At 48.7% G+C, this 17,500-nt stretch overlaps 1 protein-coding gene across 1 annotated transcript in view; it reads left to right on the top strand.

Moving 5' to 3' along the window:
• C2cd5 (C2 calcium dependent domain containing 5) overlaps positions 1–17,500 on the top strand; it is a 70,172-nt gene that overhangs the window by 32,576 nt on the left and 20,096 nt on the right. The window contains exons 10-15 of the mRNA XM_042699478.1: positions 7,394–7,508; positions 8,372–8,467; positions 10,673–10,864; positions 11,503–11,689; positions 12,645–12,809; positions 15,783–15,923. Of these exons, the coding sequence (XP_042555412.1) occupies positions 7,394–7,508; positions 8,372–8,467; positions 10,673–10,864; positions 11,503–11,689; positions 12,645–12,809; positions 15,783–15,923 (896 nt within the window). The remainder of the gene's footprint in view (positions 1–7,393; positions 7,509–8,371; positions 8,468–10,672; positions 10,865–11,502; positions 11,690–12,644; positions 12,810–15,782; positions 15,924–17,500) is intronic.

Genomic DNA, 17,500 nt, shown 5'->3' with positions numbered 1-17,500 from the left:
CCAAGCAATTTAAATACTCATTAAAGTGATTTAAATGTTCACCTGCAGCCGTTTAAACATTCGTGTGAAGCAATATCAATATTTATTTTTAAGTAATTTATTTTTAAGTAAGTAGCTTTTAAAGAAACCAACCCAGGGAGACCGTACAGCTGAAGATACAGTTTAGGTCCAAGGCAGTTAGTTTTTCTTCTTGGCCAAAGCATATTTTCTTTCCTTCTTTTTGTTCAGTCCTGGGGCTTGAACTCAAGGCCTGGCCTCTGTCCCTGAGCTCTTTTGGCGTAAGGCTAGCACTCTACCAACTTGGAGCCATAGCTCCACTCCTAGTTTTTGAGTGGTTCATTGGAGATAAGAGTCTCACAGGGACTTTCCTGCCTAGGCTGGCGTTGAACCGCGATCCTCACATCTCAGCCTCCTGAGTAGCTAGGATTATAGGTGTGAGCCCCTGGTGCCCAGTGGCAGCCTATTTTCTTACTAGTAGCATCCATGTGTACGTTTCTGTGGTGATCTGTTTTCTAGAATGAAAGAATACAGCGATGTCTTTCAGCGTCAGAGCTGATCTATGTTACTTACTGGAACATTCTCAGTTGCTGTTAGAAAGGGTCTCCCCCAGAAACATACCGGAGGCCTTCAGTGACCTAAACCTGTTTCTCCTTAGACGTCCCGTGGGTGAGTTCAGGTGTAAGAATTCACATCTGATGGGGGTGGGTAACCAGGACCAGTGTGTAACACAGCTTGGTAACGCCAGGTTCCGGTCCCAATCCGTACAGGTATCGATTAGCGTCCAGATTTCAGGGAGCGATGTTGACACCCGAGTTTTCATGCGAAGTTCAAAGCTATCTTGTTGACTTCGTCTCCTAAAAGTCAGGACATACTTTTAAGAAAACATCATTTTAGTGCCAGGGGAAGAAAGAAAGCTTTGTATTAAAAAAAAAAAAAGACACAGAACATTAATCAAAGGCCCCGTGTTCAAACCCCGGTACTGCCAAAAAGATACGGAAGCAAATCAATACGATTTCAGGGTGTGGTAGGGCACACTAATGCCAGCACTCAGAAGGCTGAGGGAGGAGAATTGTGGGTTCTAGATCATATGGTGACACCAGACAAGACCCCTGTCTCAAAACACAAACCAGCCCCAAGAGGGATCTATTGAACAATATCTGGAGAACATGGAGATTATGACAGCGTGGAGCAGGGTGCTTTAGAGAAGCACTCGAATTGTCCTGTTCACCCTGCATCGTCAGAAATAAAGCTGATTTTGATACTAGTTCAGAAAAAAAAAAGATAATTATGAGAAAGCTGTGACGTATGTAGGAATGTTTAGCCTTTGTGATGCTGATATTCCTCAGAAAACCAAAAGTTGACCACATCGTTACAAAGTCATTTAGAGTGGTCAGTACTGTATTGCTTGGGTTCTTAGATGTTTTAGCAACTAGCCTTTCAAAAGAAAAAAGAAAAGCAGTCTTGTGAATTGTGCTTGGTAGACGTTCCTACTTCAGAAACATTAATGTGTGGAAGGGTGTAGGAAAACACCACACCTGGTACTACTTTGCGAAATACGCTTTTGTAGTCACACAAGGAAATACAGTAGTGTGGTGTAGGAACTTTTTCTGTCTTTGACCAGTCCCAGGGCTTAAACTCTAGGGCCTGGGCGCTGTCCCTCAGTTTTTGTGCTCAAGGCTGGCGCTCTACCACTTACGCCTCAGCTCCACTTCAGCTTTTTGTGGTTCATTAGAGATGAGAGTCTCCTGGACTTTGCTGCCTGGGCTGGCTTTGAACCGTGATCCTCAGACCTCAGCCTCCTGAGTAGCTAGGATATGACATGCATGAGCCCCCCCGCTGCTGGCCCTATTCTATAGTGAGCTTTTTGATCAACAACTTTGGTCCCTGAAGAGTCCGGTGACATTCTAGCAGTGTTAGTTGAGTGAGGACATGCTCTGATGGGAACTGACCGCTGAGAACGTTCTCAGCTTGGACACGTGGTGCTAACAGTGACACGTGACCAGGCCCTGGGCCAGATCCTCGAGGGCAGAGGTTGCCTATTGCCCTGGCCTGCATGAAACACAAAGTCTTGAGGGACAGACAAAGTAAGTACCGTGGAAAGGATAGCGTACAGCAAATTGTGTAGCAGGAGCTTAGGGATGTGGATATATAGGAGACTCAGGCTTATATTTCAGGACACGTATTAATATACATATGTAAATGCATGTGTGTATGTGTACACATATGTATATACACACACACACACTTGTGTGTAAGGTTCTAAGAGTCGCAGCATGGACCAAACAGTCTTTTAGCCGGTACGCTCTCATGTTCCTTTGTGCTTCCCGAGGTAGCTGCAGAAGTGAGTGGTTAGTTGAGCATCTTTTTAGCCCCTCTTCTCTTTGCCTTGCTGCATCTTAAGTTTAACTGCCACAACAGAACCTTTTTCAGGGCAGGAAGAAGAAAATGCTTCCTATCCCCGAGCATCTTATTTTCAATCGTGATCCTTTGAAGACTTAAACGTTTATCAGAAAGTTGAGTTCTACTTTGATTAATTAAGCCTTATAAAAAATAAGGCATCATAAAATTATTTAAAGCGTAAATATTAATAGCCCTCATTGTTTCCCTAATGAATTGAGCTTTTGTTTTTATCTCTTAAGTTGTCCAAGTATTTCTAAGTAGTTCACAATATACTTTTTTTTGTTGGTGGTGGGGCTTGAACTCTGGGCCTGGGCGCTGTCCCTCAGCTCTTCAGCTCAAGGCTAGCGCTCTACCACTTGAGCTACAGCACCACTTCCGGTTTTCTGGTGGTTTATTGGAGATAAGAGTCTCAAAGTCTTTCCTGCCCGGGCTGGCTTTGAACCACGATCCTCAGATCTCAGCCTCCTGAGTAGGTAGGATTACAGGCGTGAGCCACTGGTGCCTGGTCTCACAATATACTTTTATTGATTAATCTTTGGTGCCAATTCTGAGGCTAGAACCCAGGTCTTGGACGCTGTCCCTTAGCTTTTTTTTTTATACAAGTCTGGTGCTCTTACTACTTGAGCCACAGATCCATTTCCAGCTTTTTTTTTTTTGTTTTTTAGAGATTTATTGTCAGCGCAGATAGATGACCAAGCAGTGAGGGTCTCAATTATCCCAGAACACATGTGCAAAAACCAAGCCTAACACAGTTCAGAAATTTTCTGTTCTTCCCTTCAAGTTTTCAGGGCACAGATAGGATTTGCTGAGGCACTGTTGTTTGTTCTGTGTGTCGCTTTCCCCTTAATGAGAATCCTTCCCTTAGTCCCATGCAGTCCCCAAGCCAGCTTGAGGGTGTAGACCCCTTTGAACTTGAACTCTTAACTTCCGTATCCTTTGGGGCAACTTGAAGTGATTCCTTTCAGATTATGAGGCAGATCAGATAATCATTTGATTCAAAACTTGTACTTCAAAAAAATCTTTTTAACTTGCTCCAACTCAAACATGAGCTCATCTTGATCATCCAAAACGTAGGTTGAGCCTGACGGTGCTCTGGAGGCGGCAGAAGGAGGATCAGGAGTTGGAGGCCAGCCTGGAGCAGATAGGGAGGATCTGTCTCCCTTTTCCTTTTTCCATTCACCCAGACGAAAGCCTTCCACAGGGCGTTTATTCCATCCCAAGACAACGCAGATAATAAAGCTGAAGCCAGTGCTTATTAACTAATAAAGGTGGATTATGCCAAGTTGCATGAGCCTCCTTGGCCTTTGGAAGATCGCCTTTGCTAGTTTCACCTGCATTTCAGAAGCAAATAATGAAAAGATGGCAGGGTAGCCAGCTGTGGCCCGTGGTTAGAGGGAGCGAGTTCTAAGCCAGCCTACCCGAGGCAGGAAGGTCAGTAGGTCTGCTGAGGGGTGTGTGTGGGTGGGTATGTGTGGGTGTGGGTGTGTGGGTGCACACTCATTTCACACCCACAGATCAAAGCACAGCCTAAAATACTTGTGCAAACTCTGGAGTGAGTTTCGACCCCTAGAAGAAGAACTTCAAATAGCGTCAAACAACACTTGTAGATAATCCTCACTTCTTAAATACAATCCTAAATAACTGTAAATAATTCTGTAGGCCAGGGACAGGCATATGGTTTTTAAATGGCAGGGATTTTTTTCCTCCTCCTTTCTGTTTTTGGACTATTCGTTTAAACACTTGCACCCTAGCTGCCAATCTTCCAAATAACCAGTAGTGAACCAGTTCCCTCTGTAGCACACAGCAAGTTCTAGAACGAGGCTGTTCTGTGCATTTGGACGGAGGCTGACCAGAGGCTGGATTTCTGCCTTTTTGAGTGTTTCCACGCGTTTCCTCTCTTACATTTAACCCCCCCCAAAAAAAAGTAGCTTGCCCATTGCCACCTCAAAATACTTCTCCCACAGGGGGACCCCCCATGAGGGTCCTTTCTGGAGTAGTTTTTTTTTATCAGTGACAACTTGCAGTCATGATTTCTGGAACTTTCTGTGGCTTGTGTCTGGCACGAGCAGCAGCTAGGCTTAGAGAAGACATCACGGCTTTTTTAATTTTAATTTTTTGTCGTCGTCGTTTTCTCTCTCTCTCTCTCTCTCATACGAAATCACCTGACTCATTTTAATTGCCCCCTCCCCCTCCCCCCCAGCCCCCCCCCCCCCAAATTGAAGGCCCCGCACAGTTCCTCTTGGGCTCTGGGCTCTTCCCCCAGGTAGCTGACTCAACGCAGCCGGTACACTGTGAGCAAGTGTTCCATTCGTACGCTTCCTTTCACCTAGGATCCAGGGCCATTTTCTTTCTGTGACCATTTCAGTGAGCTGCCATATTTTCAGTCTGTTCTGTCCACCTGGCCCGCGCATGCGCTTTTCAAGGCCACCCCCCCCCCCCCCCCCCGCCCCGGATGCTGCCCGCTTTGCACACCTGCGTGTCCTCTGAGCTGCTGCTGTGGCCTTCGCCCCCCCCTCACCCCCAAACCCAAACCGGCTCCCCGGCGCCACTCTCCTCCCCAGCCTCTCCCGTCCCCTAACCCCTCGAAGCCTCCTCTCCACGCTGTAAATAAGACTCGGTGTAAGCTCATACCAGCTCCCCCCATGCGCACTTGTGTTGCTCACGCGTGCAAACCAAAGCTGCTTGCGAGTGTGTCAGAAGACATGGACGTGCGCGCGCGCGCTCTCCCTCTTTCTCTCTCTCTCTCTCTCTTCCCCAGCCGCCCTGCATTCAGCTTGTTTGTTTTGTTTCTGTTCTGTTTTCTTTTTGTTTTTCAATCCGCCTCCTCTTGTGTCATGGTATTCGGTTTAATGATCTGATTGCTTTTGCTGGGGTTGGGGGGCATCAAGGTAAGTTATCCGGGATGTTATCCTTGTTTTTCATGCGATTACAGTATCTCACAAGGTTGATGGACTGCGTGTGTTTCCATTTCGACATGCTGAATAAATCCTTATTTTATAAATAAGTTTCTAACTAAGCATACTTGGAACTTAAGAAACCTCCTGGATGGTGGTGGTGTGTTATTTTTTTTTTCTACTAATTTAAAAATGAATGGTAATGGGTTTACTTTCTAAAAAGCTCCTTTTAAAAAACAGCAACAGAAAATGCTTGTATGTACAGAGGTAGGCTGACCCAATGTGAAAAGAAAAAGTGTCATTTTAGTGGTAGCGGGTGATTATTGCCTTTAGAAAATAATGCTGTCTAGAATGGTTTAAAAAAGTAAGTAGCAAGGCTGGGTGATAGCTCAGCAGCCAGGCGCTTGCCTAGCAACTTCATACCCTGGGTTTGATCCCCAGTACCACAAAAGAAAAGACCCCCCCCCAAAAAAAAGGAATACAGTTGAGGAAAGCCAACCCGCCCCCCCCCCCCCCCAAAAAAAAAGTGAACAGCAGATTGTGCTAGTGAGCTTAAGAAAAGTTAAGAGTTCTTGTTTGAGGAAGTATTTCAGGGAAACCAGCATTTTCTCTGTTATTCCTTGTGGTTTCTATTTTCTCTGAACTGTTAAGTCCCTCAGCTCTTCAGCTCAAGGCGCTCTACCACTTGAGCCACAGCGCCACTTCCGGTTTTCTGGTGGTTCATTGGAGATCAGAGTGTCACAGACTTTCCTGCCTAGGCTGGCTTTGAACCGTGATCCTCAGATCTCAGCCTCCTGAGTAACTAGGATGACAGGCGTGAGCCACCTGTGCTACGCTTTTTTTAGTTTTATTTCGAAAACTTAGAGTAACAGCTTAGCACCCTCGTTAGAGTTAAGTTACAAATGACTCCCAGATTCCGGGGAGGTACCCTGCCCCAAAGAAACAGATCAGGGTATACTAATTGTAGCATAATACATAATTATACACAATTACAATATATAATACATACACAGTTCTAGTTATTACATATAATGGGTCACTGTAATTCCCAGCTGCCCCGGAAGTGGCCATGAACTCAAGAAAGCCCTTGCTAATGGCGTATAATCCTGAGCTTCTAGGCCTCTTTTTTTTTTTTTTTTGGAGGGGGGGTAGTACCAGGGATTGAACCCAGCCTGTACATGCTAGACAGATGCGTTCTGTCTGAGCTGTACCCCACCCTTCTCCCCGCCCGAGCTTTTTAGCTGTAGCTGTTGAGAGGAGGTCTCCTTGTGTTGCTCAGACTGGTCTTGGAACTGGTGGGCTCAAGGGGTCTTCCTACCTCGGCCTCCTGGTGAGCTAGACTACAGACACACCCCACGCTACCGGTCCACGCCACTTTGAATTGGTGCAGAGCCAAACACAGAGTTGACACCATTCCATCTGAAAAGTATCCTTTGCATGAGCCAGATTACTATCTCTATTTAATCTCTTTAATGATTTGCTTTTTCTTTTTCCTAATTGGCCAGTCATCTTCTTCCTTTTTTTTTTTTAAGTCCATTTTTCTTAGGACCTGCATCTCTATAGAAAGGGTAGCTATATTTAGCTTGCTTTTTTTTTTTTTTTTAACCTTGGTAAGTCTTTGCCATGGAAAGATTTATCTACAGCCCATAGAGGATTATTAGGGGAAACAAAAATTACAGGTGCCAGAAAATGAAGTGAGGATTTTTCTTTCATTTACGGCTGCGGCCATGGGACCCTCAGCGAGAGATGATCCATAAAGCAATCATTGAAGATTAGAACCAGGAGGTCCAGGGTATCGTAAGAAAACACCTCCCGTAGAAATCCCCGCAGTCAAACTGAGTAGTTCGTTTTCTAGCCGGTTCAACATGTCTTGATGCTTTCGAGAAGTTGGAACACGGCGAACATCTTCATTCCCTCGTTGAGAAAGTCGCATTTTGATTTTGAAGCTGTGGTGGTTCGTGTTGCATTTCAAACCCGTGCTACCGCCCCCCCCCCACCCCCCCATTCCTCTCCTGGCTCCCGTTGATTTTCAACACATCTTGAGCCACTACCTCCTGGGAGATCGGGTAAGTCAGCTGATTTAAACTTGTATCTTTCAGACGAACCGGAAACTCGAGACGCCTGGTGGGCAGAAATCAGACAGGAAATCAAATCCCACGCGAAGGCATTAGGCTGCCACGCCGTGGTGGGCTACAGCGAGTCAACCAGCATCTGGTGAGTGGCCGTTGCGTCCCGCAGAAGCGAAGAATGTGCGGGATGATGCGGTGTGCAGGCTCGGAGCACCTCCAGCGGAGTCTGTCTTGGTCACTGCAAAGCCTGGGAAGGGTCAGCTCCTCTGAGAGTCTCACTTGATAATGGACAGAAACCTGGGCACAAGGGCTCACACCTGTCAGCCTGGCTACTCGGGAGGCTGAGATCTGAGGATCGTGGTTCAAAGCCAGCCTGGGCAGGAAAGTCCATGAGACTCTGATCTCCAAGGAGCCACCAGAAAGTCAGAAGTGGAGCTGTGGCGCAAAGTGGTGGAGTGTCAGCCTTAAGCACAAAAGTTCAAGGACAGTGACCAGGCCCTGAGTTCAAGTCTGAGGACCAGCACACACACACACATAGACACACATGCACAGATAGATAGATACACACACACATACATGCATACATACATACATACATACATACATACATACATACATACATAAAATGGCCATATACCAGCTTGGCCTTTAAAAAAAACTTCTTTGCTGGTCCTGGGGCTTGAACTCAGGGCCTGGGCGCTGTCCCTCAGCTCTTCAGCTCAAGGCTGGCGCTCTACCGCTTGAGCCACAGCGCCACTTCTGGCTTTTTCTGTGTCTGTGGTGCTGAGGCCTCGAACCCAGGGCCTCCTGCATGTGAGGCGAGCGCTCTACCACTGAGCCACCTGCCCAGCCCGTGGCTTCTCTTCTCTACCTTACATCCAGGAGGTGATCACGTGGTGTCACGTCCTGCTGGGCCACCTTGAGTTTCACTGGTCGGTCTTGCAGTCTCGCTGGGTGATCCGTGGGCCCCGCAGGGAGCACTGACACGCCCGTGTGTTTCTCTCGTAGTGAGGAAGTGTGCATCCTGTCCGCCTCGGGCACCGCGGCCGTGCTGAACCCCCGCTTCCTGCAGGACGGCGTGCTGGAGGGCTGCCTGGAGCAGAGGTAGTCCCCGCCGAGCATTTCCACAACAGTCACGATGCTTCTCGAAGCGGGGCTTGCAGTGGGCTGGTGTGCCACTTTTGGTTAAAAACCAAGGTTCCCCGCGCGGGTGTGTGGCGTCCTCACAAATGACAAGGACGCTGCCGGGGAGGCGCCCTGCCGCTTTGACAGAGTGGAGAGCGCATGCGCTGAATTCAGCTTCTCTCCACCCCACCCCCTTTTTTTTTTTCCTTTGGCCAGACCTGGGGCTTGAACTCAGGGCCTGGACGCTGTCCCTGAGCTGCTTTTGCTCAAGGCTAGCGCTCTACCACTTGAACCACAGCGCCACTTCCAGTTTTTTCTGTGTCTGTGGCACTGAGGACTCGAACCCAGGGCTTCGTGCATACGAGGCGAGCGCTCTACCCCTGAGCCACCCGCCCAGCCCTTAGCTTCTCTTCTGTCTGGGTCTCACCTACAAAGACAGAGCGAGGTCCCAGGGCTGTGCTCACCAAGAAGGGTGCCCACCTCTCCAAGAAATCTGCCCAGTTTTGCACGAAATCAGTTAGGAAGTGATTTGGTTAGTGTGAGCTAGAACGAAACAGGAAGCATTAGGTAAAGGAGCTTAATATGAGCGTATTGATGAACACTCCCTGTATACATGTAAACTGTGAGCTTCTCTGAAAGTACAAAACGCTTTCTACAAGCATATCTCTAAGGTATATGTTTACATGCTGTGTATGTGTATTTGCACATGTATGTATGCAATATCCATATACATAGATATATATACTTCCCATACAGATAGGAAATTATATACGTAGATATGTGTATATACACATGCATTCACGGAGACTCTTGGTTTGATATCAGACACTACCTGGATTAAATAAACCTAAATCTTCTTTATGTCACACTGTGTATTAAGCTAGATGTGCCGGTGGCTCACGCCTGTCATCCCAGCTACTCAGGAACCTGGGATCTGAGGATTGTGGTTCAAAGCCAGCCCAGGAAAAACCAGGCAGGAAAAGTCCGTGAGGCTCTTACCAGAGCCAATGGACCACCAGAAAGCCGGAAGTGGCACTGTGGCTCAAGCAGTAGAGCACCAGATATGAGCACAAAAGCTCAAGGACAGCGCCCTGGTTCTGAGTTCAAGCACCAGATCCAGCACCAAAAGAAACCCCAAACAATGTTTGTATTAATAGATTTAGTATAAATTAAGGAATAAGGTTTTAAAAAAACCCAACACTTTCAAGTCTTGTTTTTAAGTTGTTTTTTTTTTTTTTTGTCTTCTTTTTTTGGTACTGGGGATCAAACCCAGGACCTTGCAGTTGCTAGGCGAGTGCTTTGCCCCTGAGCTACAGCCTAGCACTGCAAGTCTTTCTATAATAAGGGAGATATTCTAGCTCTAATAATGACGAGACCACCTTGTTTAGATCCTTCTTTTGTTAATATTTAAAGGTTTACAGATCATTCCAGACAGCCTTCAGAATATAGTAAGATTTTGTTTTCTGTGTGTCTGTCTGTGTGCGTGTGCGCGTGTGTGTGTGTGCGCGTGTGTGTGCGCATACCGGCACAGGGATTCGAACTCAGGGTCTTGCCGTTTTTTGCTTGACTTTTTCATTCCCAGCTGGTGCTCTACTGCCTGAGCCACACCTCCAGGACATTTTTTGCTGTTTAATTGGAAACAAAGAGTTTCACAGTTGGGTCTGCCCACCTGGGTTCCAGATCGTGATCCTCAAATCTCACCCTCCTGAGTAGCCAGGATCACAGGTGTGAGCCTGTGCTTGCTGGCAACCTCCTTTTATAAGGCTTTTGTAGAACAGGGGGTGGCTTGGATTCCCTGGCCGTTCAGCGCTTCCTACAAGTCATTTTGCTATTCTCGCCCGTGTGGCTCTGACATGGTGTCATCTGTACACTAACTACTACGAGCATAATACCTATTTTGGAAAAGTGAACAGATTTTTCAAGGATGTTGTGCTTGTGTGCGTGTGTGTGTGCGCATTGTGTGCGTGTGTGCGTGTGTGCGAGCGTGCGTGCGTGTGCTTGTGCGTGCGTGTGTGTGCGCGTGTGTGTATGTGCGTGCGTGCGTGTGCGTGCGTGCGTGTGTGAGTGCGTGTGTGTGCGTGCGTGTGTGTGCGTGCGTGTGTGTGCGTGTGTGTGTGTGTGCGTGTGAGCACGGGTTCATCCCCGGGCAGAGTGCCTTTCTCACGGTCTCCTTGTGGCCCGCAGGCTGGGGGAGAGCCAGCCCCCGGGCTGTGGGTTCTGCCACACCCCTTACGACGAGGTGAACACGCCGTTCCCTGCTCACCTGGCGCTGTGCTGCTGCTGCCGCCGGCAGAAGGTGCCCGACGTCCTGCTTACCACCATCGACCTCCCCGCACAGGCCGCCGTGGTCGGGAAGGGCTGTCTTATTCAAGCCAGGTCTGTGCCCAGAACCCTCTAGGTCAGCTTCAAAAGTTAAGACTTAGCCATCAACCTGCTTTGAAATCCTTTTGAATGATCGAGCCGGGCACTGGTGGCTCCCGCCTGTCATCCCAGCCACTCAGGAGGCCGAGATCTGAGGATCATTGTTTGAGGCCAATCCGGGCAGGAACGTTCAAAAGACTCTTATCTCCAAGGAACCACCAGGCAACCGGAAGTGGTACTGTGGTTCAAATGATAGAGCGCCAGCCTTGAGCAAAAGAGCTCAGGGACAGCACCCAGGTCCTGAGTTCAAGCCCCATGCTGGAAAAAAATTCTTTTTGATTAGTATCTTTTTCCATTCCTGGGACTTGAACTGAAGACCCGGGTGTTGTCCCTGGTCTTTGTACTCAAGGCTCGTGTACAACCACTTGAGCCACAGTGAGATTTTCATCTCTGGCTTTTTTGCTACTTCATGGGGGATAAGCGTCTCATGGGATTTTCCTTCCCTGGGCTGGCCTCGAATCACGATCCTCAGATCTCAGCCTCCTGAGTAGCGTGAGCCACTGGTGTGTGCCTTTTAAAATCGTGTCTCTCTCTGTTGGCCTTTGTCTTGAGGTCACAAGGACTCGGTGCACTGACAGGACTCTTCTTCGCAGGTTGTGTCGCTTGAAAAAGAAAGCCCAGGCAGAAACGAACGCCACGGCCATCAGCAACCTCCTTCCGTTCATGGAGTACGAGGTGCACACCCAGCTGATGAACAAGCTGAAGCTCAAAGGGATGAACGCCTTGTTCGGCCTGAGGATTCAGATCACCGTGGGGGAAAATATGGTGATGGGTTTAGCGGTAAGGTTAGAAGTTCGGGAGGTCGTTTTGCGATTTCTGTGGTTGTAACAGGTTCCTCTTTGTTTCTTTGTTTTTGTACCAATGCTGGACCTGAATTCAGGGCCTAGGCACCGTCTCTTAGCTTTATTGCTCAAGGTTGGTACTTGACCATTTGAGCCACAGCATTCCCAGTTCTTTAGTGGTTACTTGGAGACGAAAGTCTCACAGATTTTTCTGTCTGCCTGGGCTGGTTTTGAACCAGGAGCCTCAGATCTCAGCCTCCAGAACAGCCAGGATTACAGGCGTGAGCCACCAGCACCCAGCCAGGCTTCCCAGATATATATATTATCTATACGTATGTATGTACATATATTTTTTTGGGCGGGGGGAGGTCAGTCATGGGGTAGGGCTTGAACTCAGGGCCTGGGCACTGTCCCTGAGTGCTTTTGTTCAAGGCTAGCTTGAGCCACTGCACCACTTCTGGCTTTCTGGTGGTTCATTGGCGATAAGGGTCTCAGGGACTTTCCTGTCCAGGCTGGCTTTGAACCGTGATCCTCATATCTCAGCCTCCTGAGTAGCTGGGATGATAGGTGTGAGCCACCAGTGCTGGGCTTGAGTTAATTTTTTTTATTTATTGTCAAGTTATTTTCCACAATTGTAAGATTAAAAACTTTAAAAGAGAGTTGGGTCTGCAGGGAAAAACCAGTTCCTTTTCCTAACGGTTCCCTCTCCACCTAGAGCCTTCCCTTAGAGGAAGCCCACGCCTTACTCTAGGAGGGGTGTGTGTGTGTGTGTGTGTGTGTGTGTGTGTGTGTGTGTGTGTGTGTGTATGTGTGTGTGTGTGTGTGTTTCCTTCCGGAAATGCCCCATGCACGCACAGATACTTCCGTCCTTTCCCCAGAAAGAGACCTAGCTGAAAACTTGTAAAGCTTGTTCCTCGAATACCTTGTCTGACGATTGCTCCTTACTCCACAAGTCGGCCACAGGTGTGTACCTGGCAGCGCTGCCCATGCCAGGTGGCATTCAGATCGCTGGCAAGACCCCGGGCGACGGCTCCTACGAACAGCACGTTTCCCACATGCAGAGGAAGATCAACGACACCATCGCCAAGAACAAGGAGCTGTACGAGATCAGCCCACCGGCAAGTACACCCAGCCCCTGGCCTGCAGCCTGGGCTGTGAGGACGAGAGCTCATGCGTTGTACCCAGCTCAGGTGTCAGGATGCAGCCTGTGCTGTGATCACGTCAGCTCAGGTGTCAGGATGCAGCCTGTGCTGTGCACACGTCAGCTCAGGTGTCAGGATGCAGCCTGTGCTGTACACACATCAGCTCAGGTGTCAGGATGCAGCCTGTGCTGTATACACATCAGCTCAGGTGTCAGGATGCAGCCTGTGCTGTACACACATCAGCTCAGGTGTCAGGATGCAGCCTGCGCTGTACACACATCAGCTCAGGTGTCAGGATGCAGCCTGCGCTGTGATCACGTCAGCTCAGGTGTCAGGATGCAGCCTGTGCTGTACACACATCAGCTCAGGTGTCAGGATGCAGCCTGTGCTGTGATCACGTCAGCTCAGGTGTCAGGATGCAGCCTGCGCTGTACACACGTCAGCTCAGGTGTCAGGATGCAGCCTGTGCTGTACACACGTCAGCTCAGGTGTCAGGATGCAGCCTGCGCTGCACACACGTCAGCTCAGGTGTCAGGATGCAGCCTGTGCTGTACACACATCAGCTCAGGTGTCAGGATGCAGCCTGCGCTGTACACACGTCAGCTCAGGTGTCAGGATGCAGCCTGCGCTGTACACACATCAGCTCAGGTGTCAGGATGCAGCCTGCGCTGTACACACATCAGCTCAGGTGTCAGGATGCAGCCTGTGCTGTACACACATCAGCTCAGGTGTCAGGATGCAGCCTGTGCTGTACACACGTCAGCTCAGGTGTCAGGATGCAGCCTGTGCTGTGATCACATCAGCTCAGGTGTCAGGATGCAGCCTGTGCTGCACACACATCAGCTCAGGTGTCAGGATGCAGCCTGCGCTGTACACACGTCAGCTCAGGTGTCAGGATGCAGCCTGCGCTGTACACACGTCAGCTCAGGTGTCAGGATGCAGCCGGCGCTGTACACACGTCAGCTCAGGTGTCAGGATGCAGCCTGTGCTGTACACACATCAGCTCAGGTGTCAGGATGCAGCCTGTGCTGTACACACATCAGCTCAGGTGTCAGGATGCAGCCTGTGCTGTGATCACGTCAGCTCAGGTGTCAGGATACAGCCTGTGCTGTACACACATCAGCTCAGGTGTCAGGATGCAGCCTGCACTGTACATACATCAGCTCAGGTGTCAGGATGCAGCCGGCGCTGTACACACATCAGCTCAGGTGTCAGGATGCAGCCTGCGCTGTACACACATCAGCTCAGGTGTCAGGATGCAGCCTGTGCTGTACACACATCAGCTCAGGTGTCAGGATGCAGCCTGTGCTGTACACACATCAGCTCAGGTGTCAGGATGCAGCCTGTGCTGTACACACGTCAGCTCAGGTGTCAGGATGCAGCCTGTGCTGTGATCACGTCAGCTCAGGTGTCAGGATGCAGCCTGTGCTGTACACACGTCAGCTCAGGAGTCAGGATGCAGCCTGTGCTGTACACACATCAGCTCAGGTGTCAGGATGCAGCCTGCGCTGTACACACGTCAGCTCAGGTGTCAGGATGCAGCCTGTGCTGTACACACGTCAGCTCAGGTGTCAGGATGCAGCCTGTGCTGTATATACATCAGCTCAGGTGTCAGGATGCAGCCTGTGCTGTACACACATCAGCTCAGGTGTCAGGATACAGCCTGCGCTGTACACACATCAGCTCAGGTGTCAGGATGCAGCCTGTGTTGTACACACGTCAGCTCAGGTGTCAGGATGCAGCCTGTGCTGTACACACGTCAGCTCAGGTGTCAGGATGCAGCCTGCGCTGTACACACGTCAGCTCACGTGGTAGGATATTTTCACATTGTCTTATTTTGAACATAAGTGGTGATTTTTCCCCCCTCCCGTGTGTGTGTGTGTGTGTGTGTGTGTGTGTGTGTGTGTGTGTATGTGTGTGTGTATGTGTGTGTGTGTATGTGTGCGTGAGTGTGTGTGTGTGTGTGTATGTGTGTGTGTGTGTGTGTATGTGTATGTGTAAGTGTGAGTATTAGGGTCGGAATTCAAGGCCTTGGTCCTGACTATTACATTTTCTCTCAAGGTTGGTGCTCTACCCCTTGAGTCCAGCTTTTTGGTGGTTAACTGGAGATGAGTCTTACAGACTCACTTGCTCAAGCTGGCTTTGAACCTTGAGCCTCAGAACTGAGCCTCCGAAGTGGCCAAGATTATAGGCATGAGCCACAGGTGATGGGCCATGATGCCTTTTTTAGAAGGTCATTGTTAAGGTTTACGTAGCTTGCTACCTGTCACAGCAAATTCATGTGTCCTGTGTGTGTGTGTGTGTGTGTGTGTGTGTGTGTGTGTGTGTGTGAGTGCACGCGTGTGTGTCCAGATGTTTCTTACTCTTCACATTTTCATATGTGGAACTTCAAAAATTACCAGCAGGTTGGAAAATCCTATCCATAAACCTTCAAGCCTTTTTTTTGGAGGGGAGGAGGGAGGGTTAACATGCTTAAGTAGAAAAATGAAATGTTTAGTAGAAAACCCACCTATATAGTTAGAACCACGAATAACTGAGTTCATTCATTCAGTGTCATGTCAGCACAGATTCCATTGAGATTTATTTTTTTTTTTATTTTATTTATTTTTGTTTTTGTCAGTCGTGGGGCCTAAACTCAGGGCCTGGGCGCTGTCCCTCAGCTCTTCAGCTCAAGGCTAGCGCTCTACCACTTGAGCCACAGAGCCACTTCTGGCTTTTTCTGCTTATGTGGTGCTGAGGAATGGAACCCAGGGCCTCATGCACACAAGGCAAGCGCTCTACCACTGAGCCACCTTCCTAGCCCCTCTACTGAGATTTAGTTCATTGAATATGCAATTTAGTTCACTCATCTCTGGCAGAAGTTACCTAGACATTTAAAACGGAACTGAAAACAACAACAAAACTCCAGACCCACCAGTCTCATGATACCAAACACTGTCTTTCTTCCAGGAGGTGGTGGAAGAGGTCGTAGGATCACCCATCCCAGAGCCCAGACAGCGCTCCCGACTTCTGAGATCACAGTCGGAAAGTTCCGATGAGGCCGCAGAATTAGATCTCTCCCACGGGAAGAAAGATGCTTTTGTTTTGGAGGTAAATTCTGCCACAGGTGCACCTTCTTACAGTTTTTACAGTCAGGTCTTAAAACCAAAGTGATCTTTTTTTGGATTATTACAACTATTAAAAACAAGTACCAGAAGCTAGACACCACTGGTAGCTCCCGCCTGTCATCCCAGCTACTCAGGAGGCTGAGAGCTGAGGATCATGGATCAAAGCCAACGGAGGCAGGAAAGTCTGTGAGATTCTTATTTCCACCAGAAAACCAGAAGTGGCGCTGTGGCTCAAGTGGTAGAGTGCTCACCTTGAGCAACAGAAGCTCAGGGACAGCGTCCAGGTCCCGCGTTCAAGACCTACTACTAACAATAAGAAAAAGAACAAAAATCAGAAAAAACCTAAGTGTAGAAACAAACACACTTGCAAATGTCACAACTTGGCATCTGATATATGGGAAGGTTAGATACGTCTGAGAATTAGTTCAGGGGTTGGAACATCGCTAAAATACAAGTAGTGCATCTCTAATCAAAAAGTCCAGCTCAGTACTTGGCTTATGCCTGTAATCCTGGCTACTCAGCTGGGAGGATTGGAGTTCAAAGCTGACCTGCGCAGCAAAGTCTGAGAGACTTTACCTCCAAATAACTGGCAAAATGCTGGCAAGCGCGAGGCCCTGAGTTCAAGCCTTGGTACTGACTCCAGAAAACAAAAGGTCCAAAATCTGAACTAAGTTCAACATTTTACTCGGAAAGTTGGCGATGTAGGAACAAATATTCAGCTTTTGGAGTTAAGGTTCAGGGATGTGCGGTTTATGGAACATATCTCATATGCAAAACTCTGCAATCAGAAATGGTCCCGTGTCTAAGCATGGTGGATAAAGGATGCAGCAGACATGGGCTATTTTCGTAAGCCTTGGGTGAATGTAAGTATGAATTGAATATACCACCGTAATGATGACCAGCTTTTTCTTTTTTGCTAGTTCTGGGGCTTGAACTCAGGGCCTGGGCACTGTCCCTGAGTTGTTTGTATTCAAGGCTGGCGCTCTACCACTTTGAGCCACAGCTCCACTTCTGGTTTTCTGGTGGTTCCTGAGAGATAAGAGTCTCATGGACTTTCCTGCCTGGGCTGGCTTTGAACCACGATCCTCAGATCTCAGCCTCCTGAATAGTGAGGGTTATAGGCGTGAGCCACTGGTGCCCAATGTAACCTTACTTAGAAGTATTTGTATTTATTATGTGGAAAAATTTGCTATTAAATACTTTTGATGCTTCTTAGCTGTACTTGGGGTTACATAGCTCTGCTTTTACCCTTTTTCTGTTGTGGGCTTGAACTCGGGGCCTGGGCACTATCCCTGAGCTCTTCAGCTCAAGGCTGGCGCTCTCCCACTTGAGCCACAGCACCACACCCACTTTTCTGGTGGTTCTTTGGAGATCAGAGTCTCACAGACTTTCCTGCCCGAGCTGGCTTCGAACCTCACATCTCAGCCTCCTGAGAAGCTGGGATGACAGGCGGGAGCCATGGGCGTCTGGCTCTGTTTTTTTCTCTTGACTTTTGTGCTTGGTGCATCCTGAGAGCAGCGGGCGCTAGGTGGCAGCACTGTGCGCTCTGTAGCAGTGCTC

This window comes from Dipodomys spectabilis, unplaced genomic scaffold (genome assembly GCF_019054845.1).
Source record: "Dipodomys spectabilis isolate Male_0828 unplaced genomic scaffold, ASM1905484v1 ptg000252l, whole genome shotgun sequence".
NCBI lineage: Eukaryota > Metazoa > Chordata > Mammalia > Rodentia > Heteromyidae > Dipodomys > Dipodomys spectabilis.
This window is presented reverse-complemented; position numbering and strand designations above follow the sequence as displayed.